Consider the following 14,198-nt stretch of genomic DNA (forward strand, 5'->3'; position numbering starts at 1 on the left):
ACTANATANATTAATATATAATATTATATACTAANACTACTAACACATACAACACTAACACTATACTATAACTATATATATATATAATNTTAAGTAATATAATATATATATATATATATATATATATATATATATATATAATTATATATATATATATATATATATATATATATATGTATATATATATATATATATATATATATATATATATATATATATAATTATATATATATATATTTATACCTATCGCCAACCGAACGCAGTAAGCTTAATAACGTTGCGCTGAGATGCTGCAGCGAGCGCCATTCAATCATCAGCGAAAATATAATGTTCGAATCTGACTGGTTGGCACACCAGCGGAGAACTCTGCGGTTGGTGGACTTGCGCGTCTTGGATGTATTAAGGAAGTCGGGGTATGTGCACTTAACCACGGCATTGTCAAATAGCGCCTGTTTAACACATCATATAAAAAAGGGATTCGGTTGAGTTGTTGATCGATAAGGTGTGCATTTTAGAGCGTAGTCGTTCCAAATGTGTGTCTCCGTGTTTCGTAGGTGACCCTAAATTTTATGTATACTTGAGCACTCTTTAACATAGCTCCGCCGAAATCTATTCGAACATATAAAATCTTTTGCCACCGGACATCTTGTAATTTCAGGCAAGAACAATTACCATTGATCCACTTCAGAGAGACAAACTATGTACAATGTTTTAGGTCACACGCAGCGTCTATCAGCTTAAGTCATTGTTGATAAGTCAGCAGCAGCCACAACCAATGCACATCTAAACTTGCGAACAACTCTATTCCTCAGAGTGGGATTGCTTACAGCACCTTCGGTAGTATCTCATGTCAGATTTTAGAGAACATTTATATAGCCATTTACTCGTCAACTTGTCTGTGAGATGTATTTTTGCCACACGCCATTGTATTTGTGAGAGCTATATACATATATATACGCGTTATGGCATCTTTGTACATGACGTATGAGTGTGCTTGGGATATGTACTATGCTGATTGCATTAGAAAGCATCAAAATATACACTCTACCTTCGCCACTTGAATGGGACTTTCCAATGAAAACTCGGTTTTCGCGATAATCTGTGTGATAGACGAGAGGCGACACATCCGCTCTGTATCGGATGAAAAGATTGACACATGAGGACAGACTGTAGATCGTCATCGTATGCATGTTCTCTATTTAGACAAGTTTCACAAAACTCAATATAGTTTTATATCTAATTCGATTCTTCCACTTCCACCAGTGAACACACAAATGCAAAAAAATACATTTAAAAAAACAAAATCACACACATACACTGTATGCACATTACGTACAAACAGCCAGGGTAGCGCGTACTGCTGGAAAGGGTACATTTTTATGCATTGAATGATGGCAATAGAAAGTAGAAGGATATCCGCGTCGCATTATTAAATGGCTGAAATGTTCATATACGAACGTGATGTCAAGAATAAGAACAAAAGGATACGGTAGGTGATAGCTGAGGTGCGTAGCGTCTTGATATCTCACAAGCATTCCAATTCCTGCAACTGAAGCCCAATATCAATTCCAGGTGCCCCTTCTATTCGCATGCCAATCCATGGAAAAAGCATACTGGTTCATATGTGCCATATCTTGTAATCGAAATTGTCAAATGTTGCGTGTCATCTGTACTAAATTCCATATGCAAGCAAGCAACGTTGAAGGGGCGCTCGTACACTGACAAGTACTTGCACTCACCTGCTGTGGCTGATACCATCTTCCGCAGGGTCTGACATACAGAAATGATAGAAACGTAATCAGGCGTTAGTCTGTGAAAATACTAGGATCTCGAGACTGAACGCTGTATCTTACAGGATGCTTATTGACGAACAATCAGCAGATGGTCAAACGGATATATGAGCATGACAGGTATCAGATATTGCACATACCTCTGATTTAAAAATGGAGAAAGACAGTAGTATACTTTTATGTAAATAAAAGCCGATGTATGTTTACATATGCTCGCTAATCTGCTCCTACTGATGTACTCAAGGAGCACTTGCACATCGACATGCCTAATTGTCTGCATATCACCGCACAACACCTTGAATAAGATATTCCCGTGTACATACATACTTCCGTACGCACATTTGAGCATGTGTAAATATGAGCTTGACTCGGACCTGACTATGGTGCACACACCTCTGTGATAACAGGAAATCCTCTGGCTTCAAGATCAGCTACGAGGCGAACTACCGGCATCTGTAGATACGTGTGGGTGGGGAGATATGAGTACGCAGCAGGCTAGATGTGTTCTATATTGGCCATGGCCTGTGTGAGATACATAGGAAAGGGTTTCAGCTCAAATCATCGGACAGTATCCTCATGACTACAGTAGATCGACCGCACATATGTTGAATCAGCTGCAGTTGTTGAAGATGTGTGGCTCAAAAGTACAACTCAATTTGCTTGACTTGTACCAATCATTGGTGTACTTTTTTAATCAGGATTTGGAATACTGGGCAGAACAACGACACGCAATGTTGACATGATTTAAGGTAGAGAGCCTCTCTCGATCTGTCAAAATCCTCGTGTTGCTGCTATAAGAGCCGAAGACGTATTCTGTTCGAATGTTCGTATGCATACTCTGCTACTAAAGCAGATGTAGTGGTGTTTGTTGATACCATATGTGCTGTGGTGACGCACAAGCACATAGGGTGTGTTGTAGCATCATAGGGACAGGAACAAGTTCATATATCAGCGACCAAAAAAATACACGTGACATATACCACACCCACGACAGGCACTCAGCCGAGACACATGCCTGCCTCACTCGTAAATATCACGCACGCCTAACTACGCACAAGCATGAATACGAGGAACGTACAAGGTGAGAGTACGAACATTCCGAATGATAACTTGTTAGAGTGACTACATGTAAATTTTCAAGGCTCAAATTCCTAAACCCTAAACCCTAAACGCCTCACAGAGCCGCGCCATACCAGCCTATCAGCCCTAAACCCTACCTCAATCTTTGTGAATAGGGTATCCATAGTGTGCCGGTGCAATTTCTGGGACAGAATAGGCATAACCTCCCAGCCCACCAAACACTCCTTAGCACACTCCACAACCCGAGTGTCTAGTGGGGGGTCTTTAATAGGCATTTTGTTGGAGACCCTGTTGGGCTCTTTACTTCTGTCAGTGGCGGCTGGTTTTGTGCTCGTATGGTCGCGCACACTCCATTTGCACAACGGGAGGCATGGGCTGAGGGTCTGTGTAAGCGAAAGTGTATCATATAAGCGGAGAAATTGGCACGTGGGGTCTGCGGGTGCAACTATAAAGATTAGATATATAGCGGAAGCATTGCTTGTGACCAGCATAGTGAATATAGAATGATAGAAAAGTATACCTACCGAAGTGGGTGATGCAGTAGTGCATTAGGAAAGGGAGGTAGGCTATAATAACGGCGAGTTGCCCGTGTGTGTTTCGCGAGTTATATAGCACTGATCCAAGCGTCAGTCACAGATGAACTTATAAATAACGTCATTGTCCACTGCCAGGCATTGCTACTACCGGTACATATATACATAAACTAAAGCCAGAAAATAACTGGAATCGAGAGACACAACCAACCAGGTCACGCCCTACAAATTCTACAACAGATAACGATTCTACCTCGAACGGGTTCATTATTGTCTTCGGTGAGATGAGTCTGGACTAAATTAGCACCCTATGACATTCGAAATAGATACTCGGTACAATTAATACACAGAGTGGTAATCATGTCTTTGCCAGATTATCATTTCCCTAAACAGGCTGACTCTGAATGTATAGAAAGGAATACTAGGCACAACACACACAAACCTCGAACGGCGACTTATAATCAGTGGAGGGACTGAGCAACCAATCTGCGATCAGTGGGTCAGAAATATTGCCACCAGGTTCGTAACCGTGGCATCGGAGTGCTTTGAGGAAGCGTTTGGCTGAAACAAATATTAGATTTGTATCCGTACGCTGCGTTTGTGATGATAGAGAAGTCATGCTTTAGTGCAAGTGAGCTACAGATAAACCCGCTACTTTCTTTTAAACGATCGATTATGTGTATATTCTATATCATTGTCTGTGGTACTGACACAAGCGTGCGGTATACGAATACACACTATTTGAAGAACTATACGCATAATACAGAACACTGCAATGCACAACTTGTCGAAATAAACACTATTTGCCAATACGTAGATGGCTCACACTTTTTTAGAACTCCACTCGGAATGCTGCCACTTCATGCACATACCACCAGCTGTTCCTTCAGGAGGCGCATCCCATCTTCATAACTTGGCACTTCGGAGTCTATTTTTAGATCACTGCGTCGTACCTCGGGATTTGTGAAGTCCATGTACCAAACCACCGACGCATCGAAACACACGGATAGCCCCGACAGGTCTTTTAATCGAGGTTTCGATGCCCCACCCGAAGACTTGGCAGCTGTGTAGGTCCCGCTGCATGTTTTGGTGGGCGCGCAATTTTGTGTATTTTTTTATCCGATGGACTGTAGGAGCAGACTGAGGAACTTTGAAAAAAGTTTGGGGATTTGGAATAATGCACACAACACGGCACAGGCCTACTACTCACTATTTGAGAATCACTCGTGGCAACATTCAATTTCTGAATCTGTGTTAGCTATATATATGTATTTGTACGTGTGTATGTAGTGTATATATATTTCGTTGAGCGCCGATATATACACACAGTATATATTTACACAGGTGTATCGGGTGACTTACCAAATACAGAACTTGGACTTGCTGCGCCAAGTACGTTCAAATTCGCGAAACGACGCGTCAGACGTCATCACCTGCACCACCATGACCACTCGCATCACCGCTTCTGATCCAGAAGAGGGTTTCTTCTCGACGTGTTGCTTGGCAACTACAGCTGTTGCATTGGCAGTAGCAACCCGCTTCGCCCCACTCTCCTGAGTTTTCTGCGCATCATTAAGTGTGCCGCCCGATTCTTTAACAACAACTCCTGAACTCGAATTGGCGTTGTTGTGAACAATAGTTGACATAGATGCTTCCTATGATGATGGGAGTAGCATAAAGATTTGAAGGTTGGATCACGTTAACAAGATGCGTCGTGTTTCAGGTTTGTAAGGATGCGTTTTAGGATACTCCAGGACAAGTTTGTACCAAACGGCATTGTGAATTTGGGGTAAGAGATTAACTACTTTGCTTTTAACCTTTTAAATTAGGGCACATTGCGGAATCAAATGAGATGTTCTGTGGACGTTGGAATGAGGAGTTATAGTTCATGCGTGTTGAGGACAGATGGATGCACGGATAAATAAAACGCGAGTCTATATATAGTGCGTCTAAGTGAGTCGCTCGAAAACTTGGGACACGTGTTGAAAAGATAACACCCGATCCACCAAATGTTATGTTAATGAACGGTCGAAACTGACTTATACTAACCAATTTGTCTTGAAAACATGATAAAGGGCATTCAATTGTGAAGCTTCGGAGCAATGTAAGACGGCGGGCAAGAGTAGTTATGGGTCTTGTGGTTGGTGTCTAACCCGATGATCTGTTCTTAGAGTATTAATCGTGTCTGGCAACCTGAAATGTATTGAGATATAATGATATCGTGACTATATATCTACATGGAATCCCGTGAGTGGTCAGTGGCAGTTTATGGGAGACTCAATTTGTTTGTGCCGTTGATGCATTTTTGAAGCCAGCAATATCGAACCATCGATGAATAGTCTACTGCTGTCTGAGGACTAGGAAGATCGCACGTATAAGGTTGACACGACAACCGCGATGCATGCTACACACAGGTCGTGCTTTGAACAACCTTCCATATTAACTATAGGTACAGTACCAGCTATCAGTTCAAAAAATTTGCTTCTGCATCTCATGCGTAGTAAGCAGTCAGTATGTACCATAAACTTCGAAAGGGGCCCCTGGGTGTGCAAGAGTTTGATATGGGATCGCTCCATTATCGACGCCGAAAATCGGAGAAACGAGAGGGAAACTTATGACTTGTACCTTTCTATACCTTTTTATCGAATTCTGCAATCCTTGGGTGACCACTACGAGTTTCTATCGCCACATTTGCATGCGTGGCCCCAGCCCTATCCATACCAGTGGATGTAGCCGCAGCCGATCGAGTTGCATCACGAGCGCTGTCTTTGCTCGGGTTGAGTGACTTACTAGGTCTCGTGCTATTTTCCACAGTAGCTGTAGATGCCAAATTCTCAGGGGCGTTTTGTTGGGCCATTGAAGCCAGATTGTATCGCTGTTGTTCTATTTTACGCTGTCGTTGAAGCTGCAGTCGCGCCTCTTTCTCTCGTTGCTTCTTTGCTCGCTGCAACTGTGCTTGGTGATTAAGTTGAAGTGTACTCATTTCTTGGTGCTCTGGATTTGCACGTGTTTGTTGTTGTCGTTGTTGCTGCTGGTGTTGCTGCTCATATGGCTGTCGCGATTGTTGGTGAGGCATACAATAATTGTTTTGTTGGTTCTGAATACTGTGATTGGTTTGTTGGTGCTTCATACTATTATGTTTTGATTGTGGAAGCATACTACTACTACATTTTTGTTGGTGCTGCATGCCTATCTGTGATTGATGCTGCACATCTAAATTCTGTTGCCGCAATTGTTCACCATCTTTTCCCTTCTGTTCTTGTCGATGTCCTGACGGGAGCGGTTGTGGCCTGCCTTCTAAGTTGTGCTGCTCCAAGCGTGACTCTTGCTGGTTTGAATTTGACTGTCCCTGCTGTGAAAGTGCTCGTTGACGCTCTTGCTGTGTCTCTCTTGATACTGTATGCTGTTTTTCATACGGCACTGGCTGCTCCCCTAGGTGTATATGTTGCTGAATTTGCGGCTGCTGTTGCTTACTAAGTGTCTCTACAACCCCATCCATACCGTGATAGCCACGGTGTTCTTCCAGCAGATTGCTGGTTGTTTCTAAATTTAACCCATGCTCCGCCATCGTGTGTGGATCACTCACTTGCTCACTGTGATCAACTTTAGATCGCTTGCGAGTATGTCCATCTAAAATTCTATGATCCAACTCGGTCCCATAATTCCCACTTGCACCCACACTCCCTATATCATCTAGCCGTTGAGTATCGCCTATACTGCGTTTTGTTCCGTGCTGCACCTGGTACACTGGCGGGGGTGGGTGGGTGTGTCGGGTATGAGTGTGTTGTGTCGGTGCGTGTTGTGTATACTGTGTAGGATGTTCATGCATGTGCTGTACGTTCGTAGCTTGGGTACGCAATGACATTGTACTGTTTTCATGGTCATCTGTATCCGGAGATAACCCCTTCACCCACGGCTTAGAGTACATAGGCGTCTGTGCTTGTACATGCCTCTGTGTGAGACTCTGCATACTGGCTGGTGTCTGTGTACCCATAGGTGTTCGCTGCCCAATCCATTGTATTGGGGTGTTTTCCGATGACTGTGTGTTCACCTGTTGCTTCAAGTTGCTATAACCCTCCTCACGTCTACGGACAGGGGTCTGTATCTGTACATGTCGGTGTGTGTGCGTTTGTACGTGTGACTTTGTGAGAGCCTGTGTATGCGGCTGCGTGAGCTGTTGTGCGCGTGCCCAACTCAGCGCAGGTGTCTGAGCGGGTGTGATTGTACGACTACGCATAGATGGAAATGGTGGAGTGAACTCCGCTCTTTGTTTTGGCGCGGTGTTCCGATTCTCGCTAACTCCAGTTTCGGACTTCCCCACACCTGATCTATTGTTACTTGGAGTGGCCCCGGGCAATTGCCGTTGTACTGGAGTAGGTTTGATCCAACTGGTCCGACTTTGAAGAGAACCTGTTCCCATAGTGCGAACATAGAAGTGCGCATGAGCAGATATGATATATTGGTTATAGGTACTCCAAATAATCGCATATGCATGATCATGTACATGCAACTAAACAACCGCTTGTGCATGTAAATATGGTTTTACGCACAACAATTTCATAACATTAAACAAGACGGAAACAACAGTGACAGTATATTAATTAGCGCTTGTCTTGCAGCACCACTGAACAAACATTGTCTATTTCTTTACCCTTGTTTGTAACCCATGTGTTAGCAAGCAACGTACGCGGTGATACATACTTAACTACTCGCATTATCGCGCATGTGCAATCTTTCCGGAAGAGTTACTTCCCATGCTAAAGGATGCGAGACCATTTCTTTTCACATAATCACGCCACTGATACTAAGGAACACTATTTATGGTGACTTCACTATATGCACTTTCAGAGGTCGGAGAATGATAGATCATGACTACCTCAATAATGTAATGGTTCACATGATCGGTGCTGCACTTGAGCTGTAGAAGCACACTACTGCAGTAGAGTAGCGTTATCAAATCTCGGCGTTGAGATGTAAAACATGACAAGTGTCTGGTGCACCAAGCCTTGTTCAAGTAAACCTGGTCCTGTATCACTACAATATGTACATACTGTCGACCATAGCATAAATAGCATACTGTTGAATCACGGCTGTATGAGCATATATCTCTTCATAGAACACATACTCTCCATTCGCAGAGGCGTGGGTGTCTTATCCCTCGGTCCGTTGGGTTGTGAAATGATCTCCAACTCCGCTGCAAAGTGTTGATTCGCAGCCTTTTGCATCTGCCCAGCTCTGACCAGCAACCGCTTCTTCTCATTCTCAATGTGCTTGGGCAATCGCTGCACTTGAGTCTCGGACTAGTGCGCATGTATTGCAATATATGGAATATAGAGTAAGAAACTTTCCAAAGTATGTAGTTTATGCAGGTATGAGCCATGCAGCAGCCGCCTTGACTGGCCACTGCCGCGCACCATATGACACGACACACATTATACTACAAAATCATTAGAAGAAGGGGGTTTCCACAGATCTCAATATACACACCGCCTACAGATATGTTCACACCTGATGGAGTACCTCACAAATTTGGCACGACAAACACCGAAATATGATATACTATTGAAGGAAGGAAAGAAGGTGCAAGATATTAATGTACTCACATCCTACAGATGTGGGCACACCTTCCACAGCTTTGTACCCATAGAGCGCACATGAACATACATACCACGGACGAATCGGTGCGAAAAGGCTTGGCATTCCATAGTACATCTGCGATTGCTTTGGGACGTGCAGATGCAATGTCTCGCAAATCCTTGTACCCGTGGTTGTACAATGCTGTGGGTAGTTCGTAATTTGTGGAGTTAAAATGTTTTGTGAATGATTGCGTATGTAATTCAGTAAGGTGTGCAGGGATGCGCTGAACAATGGCTTAAATTACTAAGAGCAACTTCATTGACTGCTTTTTCCCTCGATTCCCTTGTTTCTCCACACATGTGCTCCTCATATGCGCAGCTATATAATGTTTTTGTAAGGGGTGTTTTTTCGTGACTTTCGAGTGTACTCTCCAAACTCAATTTACATACACTGATTTGATGGAGAAGTGTGCATAGACATTTGTGTGAAGCAAAGATAGCAATATCTGCTCATCAAGGCAGATTCACGCCCACGTATATAACGTATCCCGATACTCACCAAACTCACCACACTGGCGTCACGAGTATATACACCGAATAGACACCCAGTTAACACCAGCCCATGTATTTTTGCAGCACGCAAGCACGCACAGTGAACGACATCGCTAGACGTCACAAGCGCAAGTAACCATATTAGGACAAGTGAACACACAGCACTCAACATCGCTGTTTGGCACAGGTGAATACACACCTCGTGCATCGGCTCCGTTGATGCCTGGTATGGATGTGAGTTTATACAACTCCTGCGTGACGCCAAAGGACAGACGTGCAGGCAGCTTTTTGAAGAGAGAGGCGAGATGCTCCCACCCTAATTTGCTGCAAAACACCGCTACCTGTGATGGGTTTGATATGATACATGTAATGTGTGCGGCTTGTGGCTATTGAAGTCTATAAGAACTGATTAGTGATAAGCACTGTATTCGTGAGGTAAACGATAGTATAACTTCAGGTAATTTATACCAAGTTTAGAAAGGATATGTGATCGAGGGGCTGATGGGCTACGAGTAGGATATTGAGGAGTTGTACATAATAGAAAAACAATCGAGAACAAATTTATGGAAGTATAGATATATGCCGATATAGCACGCGAAGTACAGACAGACCCAAACTTCATACACGGGCCAATATATATGCAAATCAAAAAGCAAATTTTCGATCAATAATGTGTTCAGTGTTCATGGCTGGGATACGGTACCGGCTGCAAAACACATACGTAAACCAGTGTCACACGTAGTTTTAGACAATGCATAGTAATTGCATTTCAGAATGTATTGATACAAAGAAAATACATGTCAATATGTGCATAGGTACACATATATAAACGTCTGAGAAATAAATATGCAGATTGTATATATTTATCGAGCTGCAATCCATCTCTCACTCCAACTTGCACATACCATTCCACTAAAACTGGACGACAGCTCCTGAAGACTCTGTACACTTCCTCTGTCGACTCCTAGCCACTGCAACATATATTTTTGTGATATAGAATGTATTGGTGGCTGAAAACGTGCAAATCTGTAAGAGATGCCGGGGAAGTGAACTATACTCTGCCGGTAGTATAGTGATGGATATACATAGATGCTCAGGTAGATCGAATGTGATGTACGGATGCCTCAGTATATACCTACTTTAGTGGATCCGTGATTTAACAATGCATGGCAGATAAACAAATAGTTAGTATTAGAAAAAATGCTCCTCTTTTAGAACTAGCAAAAATTTGAGTGAGCACATCACTTCTCGTCACTATGTAAATATTAGCATTGACTGAACGATGCTGTGAATGTACGTTGTGCGCTGGTGATGGACTACTTTAAACCACCAAATACATTGCACATGCGATTTACAGTCACCGCGCACGCGAGTTATATGGTCACAGTGCATAGTAGTAAACCGCCTCGCACCTACGGAAACACACAGTCACGAAAGGTCTTGCTAAGGATTTGTGTCTCTTCCATACTTGGTTACTTGCCAGTCACAGGAGACATAAATCGCTCTCTCTGCAGTGCAGCATAAACTTACCCGTGAGATGTTTGCGATAGGCTCTTCCTTGACAATCATGCTCATGGCATAGGCAATATACAGCCGTCGTGCACGCGCTAGTTCCTCGGATGGGTCTCTCTGTGTGGCAAGTGTGATGGTCAGTGAGTTCAGGCAAGGATATCAGTTTTCCACACGCACGTGCAAATAGACATACACATATACACACAAGGGTAGTCACACATCTACATACGAAAAAGCTCACATACACATGCGCACACATCCCTGCACATGGCATGCTACAACCCCACACCTGCATGTAGAAATCTTAGAATTCCAAACATGAACATAAAACGAACGAAGAACGTGAACCGCTTTTCCATCATCATCGCGTGTGCCTTTTCATCATGGACAAGTAGTACAAATCTGTGCACAACAATTCATGTTGTCAAAAACTTCACTATTGTATGCTTCCTAGCAATCGAAACATGCACATTTAGACCTGTACACAATTTTTCTTCTCTACAATACAACTAGTCCCATTAGATACATACATTTGCTACATGTACGAAATACGACTGCTCTACTTGAATTTTAACCGCCCTTATTTTACCAATACCATAAAAGTTTTTTTCTCATATTTATCTGTCATAATCATAATTTAAAGAGGGCGTAAAAAAATCACACGCATTGGCGAGTGGATGCGCATACCTTCTCTGCGGCGGACTCTCCCCTCTGTGACCACCGGATGAGGCTGTCTGGATTGATACCGATGTTGTGGAGCACTCTGAGGTACACCTGATTGTCTGTGGATATCAAAGAAATGCCACACCATATCGTGTTAATGGTATGACTACTATGCACGGGGTCTATCTCTAGTACAGATATATTCAATAGTCATTCAAATACACGTACTAGCGAGGGCATGTCTTGGTCATTGTGTACCCTGAGGTATAATTATTTGTACGGGAGGATTGCTTTGACAGACAAGCTTTTTAAGTTGACATATTTTTTTCGTTAGAGAGCAGCCGTATCTATTGGTTTAAGGAATCCCGAGAAAGTAAGAGATGCAAGACTAGCAGGCTTGTACATGCCTAACATACTACTGTAAACTGCAGTCGTAAAACTAGAAGCAAATACGACTGGGACGAAACAAACCATATACGAATAAATTACATAGTTATATCTCACAACACACTTAGAAGGGCAGTAAAATAGTCGTATAAGTCAAAATCAAAAGAAAAGCGCAAACTTTGGAGAGCACAGACATTGAGTACCCACATAGCTCACACGTAGTTCAAAGAAACAGCTCTTCAAAAGACACTGGAGGGGATGGGACATTGTGTTTTTTGAAAACCATGCATACTCTGAAAGGTTCACGCAATGATAAGCGGACCAAAGGCTCATACACTGATATACGAATAAAAATCGAAAGCTTCAAATAAGCACTACTATATGGAGAATATTGCACATGAGTATTACAGATGCAAAAATAGACGCACAACGACTGAACAGAGTTGAAATACACAAGCGGTATCCAGCGCCTATCACTATCCTGGGGATGGATTGTACCTTATATGCAATACGTATATGAAAGGCAGCACAAAGTTTTCTCAGGTACGCCCGTATAAAACGACATCGCATACTTGGCACTCCTAAAGCGGTGACCAGGGCTTGCCACTTGTTGTGTTGTTGCTCTGTGCTGTACATGTTGTACGGAGGTGCTACCAGATAGCACAGTTGCAGTTCCGTTTCCAGCGCCAATGCCTTGGTTGCGTTCTGTGAGTCAGTGTATGGGAGTGCGAATTTGTGTGAAATGTGTGCGAGACCTGAGTGCGCGTGCGCGTGCGTGTACATGAACAAGTAAGATGTTTAGTGTGCGTGCGTGTTGTCAAAGTGGTTGTGTGGCGTATAAGTTGGTCAACAAAATAATAAGGAGGCCAATACATCGAATGGATGAGCGAAAACGATATGTTATATGTGGTGGGTTTACATGAAAGTGTCAAAAAATGATTTTTCTTAGATATTTGTGTGGTTATACCCCAAATCAACACCCAATCAGTGAGAAGATTAGTGTAGATGAATGTATTTTTTTAATGTGAAGTCCCGAGTATGTGCGAGCGCCGGATGTGTATTTGTTACTGCGAATGATTAGCCGTGTGCATGTACTATTAATGATTAACTGTGTGTATGTACTATTCTACCGCATTTAACCGTGTGCATGGACTGTTTTACCGCATTGAGTGTCATCTATGCACACACCCATATACAACAATGTGCTAAGTGTGCGAATGGGTGTTTTTTCCCTGTTCTATTCAAATATAAAGTTGTTTATCTTTTATACTTATAGCCACGTGCTAAGTCACATGCGCAAACATCTAAGCATAATTGAGCAAGTGAATACGAATACGATTTGACTGGCCTCGTCTACACGTTTATATATTGAAATGATATAAATTAACTTACACGATTTGATGCATATTACAAGCATGTAAAAGAAGTCAAGAGAGTATGTAAATGTAAATGTATGTAAACTCGGCACGAAATCTCATTGCAAATGAACAAGCGTATACTACAGATCAACAACTTACGTCCAAATCCTTGAACACCAAATGCGATTCTCCAGGCGCTAAGGCACTCGCCACACACGCTCGTCCGAGATGCGTGGATTGCAAACTCATCCCCTCCCCTCCGGTCGCATACACCTGCATGCTTATGTACGGTTGCGCTGGCGGGTTTGTTTCTTCATTTGATTTCATACTCATGTTTGTGCGTGTAATTCGATCTCCTCCGACAATAGGTATTGCGGCAGTGTTTGGGAGAATGTTTGGACTTTTACTGAGCCCTTCACGTGCCTGTGTATGCCCTGATTTCCACTCCACTGTCACGAAACGAGACTGTACCAGAATATCCAATGCCTCCAGGGTGGCTTGTCGCAACTTTTGTGCATCTTCAAAGTACTGCAGCAGGGAAAACCTGAAAATATGTATATCTGAAATGATTAGTTGTGTGTATGCACTTCTATTGAATAGCCACCGCTTGAGGAATATATATATATATATATATATATATATATATATATATATATATATATGTGTGTGTGTGTGTGTGTGTAGTGTGTGTGTGTAGTAGTACGTACGTACGACGTAACTAGTACTATAACTAATAATAGTACACGT

The 14,198-nt window shown here is 42.7% G+C and overlaps 2 protein-coding genes across 3 annotated transcripts in view; both read right to left on the reverse strand.

Annotated features, from left to right (window-relative positions):
- Positions 1-2,183: 2,183 nt before the first annotated feature.
- SARC_07003 (hypothetical protein) lies at positions 2,184-4,447 on the reverse strand (the record flags this gene model as incomplete). Its single annotated transcript, XM_014299065.1, has 4 exons — positions 4,276-4,447; positions 3,846-3,995; positions 3,008-3,253; positions 2,184-2,243 (listed from the first exon to the last, which is right to left on the reverse strand). Coding segments are annotated over exons 1-4 (558 nt in total), but the record flags the coding sequence as incomplete, so codon positions are not given.
- Positions 4,448-4,761: 314 nt separating this feature from the next.
- Positions 4,762-14,198, reverse strand: part of SARC_07004 — a gene marked incomplete at both ends in the record, with an annotated part of 10,381 nt that continues 944 nt past the window's right edge. Inside the window, 10 exons of one of the 2 annotated variants that reach the window (XM_014299066.1) lie at positions 4,762-5,058; positions 6,039-7,150; positions 7,727-7,813; positions 8,529-8,703; positions 9,072-9,181; positions 9,731-9,815; positions 11,062-11,160; positions 11,731-11,825; positions 12,666-12,798; positions 13,611-13,995. In XM_014299066.1, the coding sequence (XP_014154541.1) occupies positions 4,762-5,058; positions 6,039-7,150; positions 7,727-7,813; positions 8,529-8,703; positions 9,072-9,181; positions 9,731-9,815; positions 11,062-11,160; positions 11,731-11,825; positions 12,666-12,798; positions 13,611-13,995 (2,578 nt within the window). Of the gene's footprint in view, positions 5,059-6,038; positions 7,814-8,528; positions 8,704-9,071; positions 9,182-9,730; positions 9,816-11,061; positions 11,161-11,730; positions 11,826-12,665; positions 12,799-13,610; positions 13,996-14,198 lie in introns of both variants that reach the window. The other variant, XM_014299067.1, reaches the window with a different exon arrangement.

The sequence above is a fragment of the Sphaeroforma arctica genome (assembly GCF_001186125.1).
Source record: "Sphaeroforma arctica JP610 unplaced genomic scaffold supercont1.529, whole genome shotgun sequence".
In the NCBI taxonomy this organism is placed as follows: Eukaryota; class Ichthyosporea; order Ichthyophonida; genus Sphaeroforma; species Sphaeroforma arctica.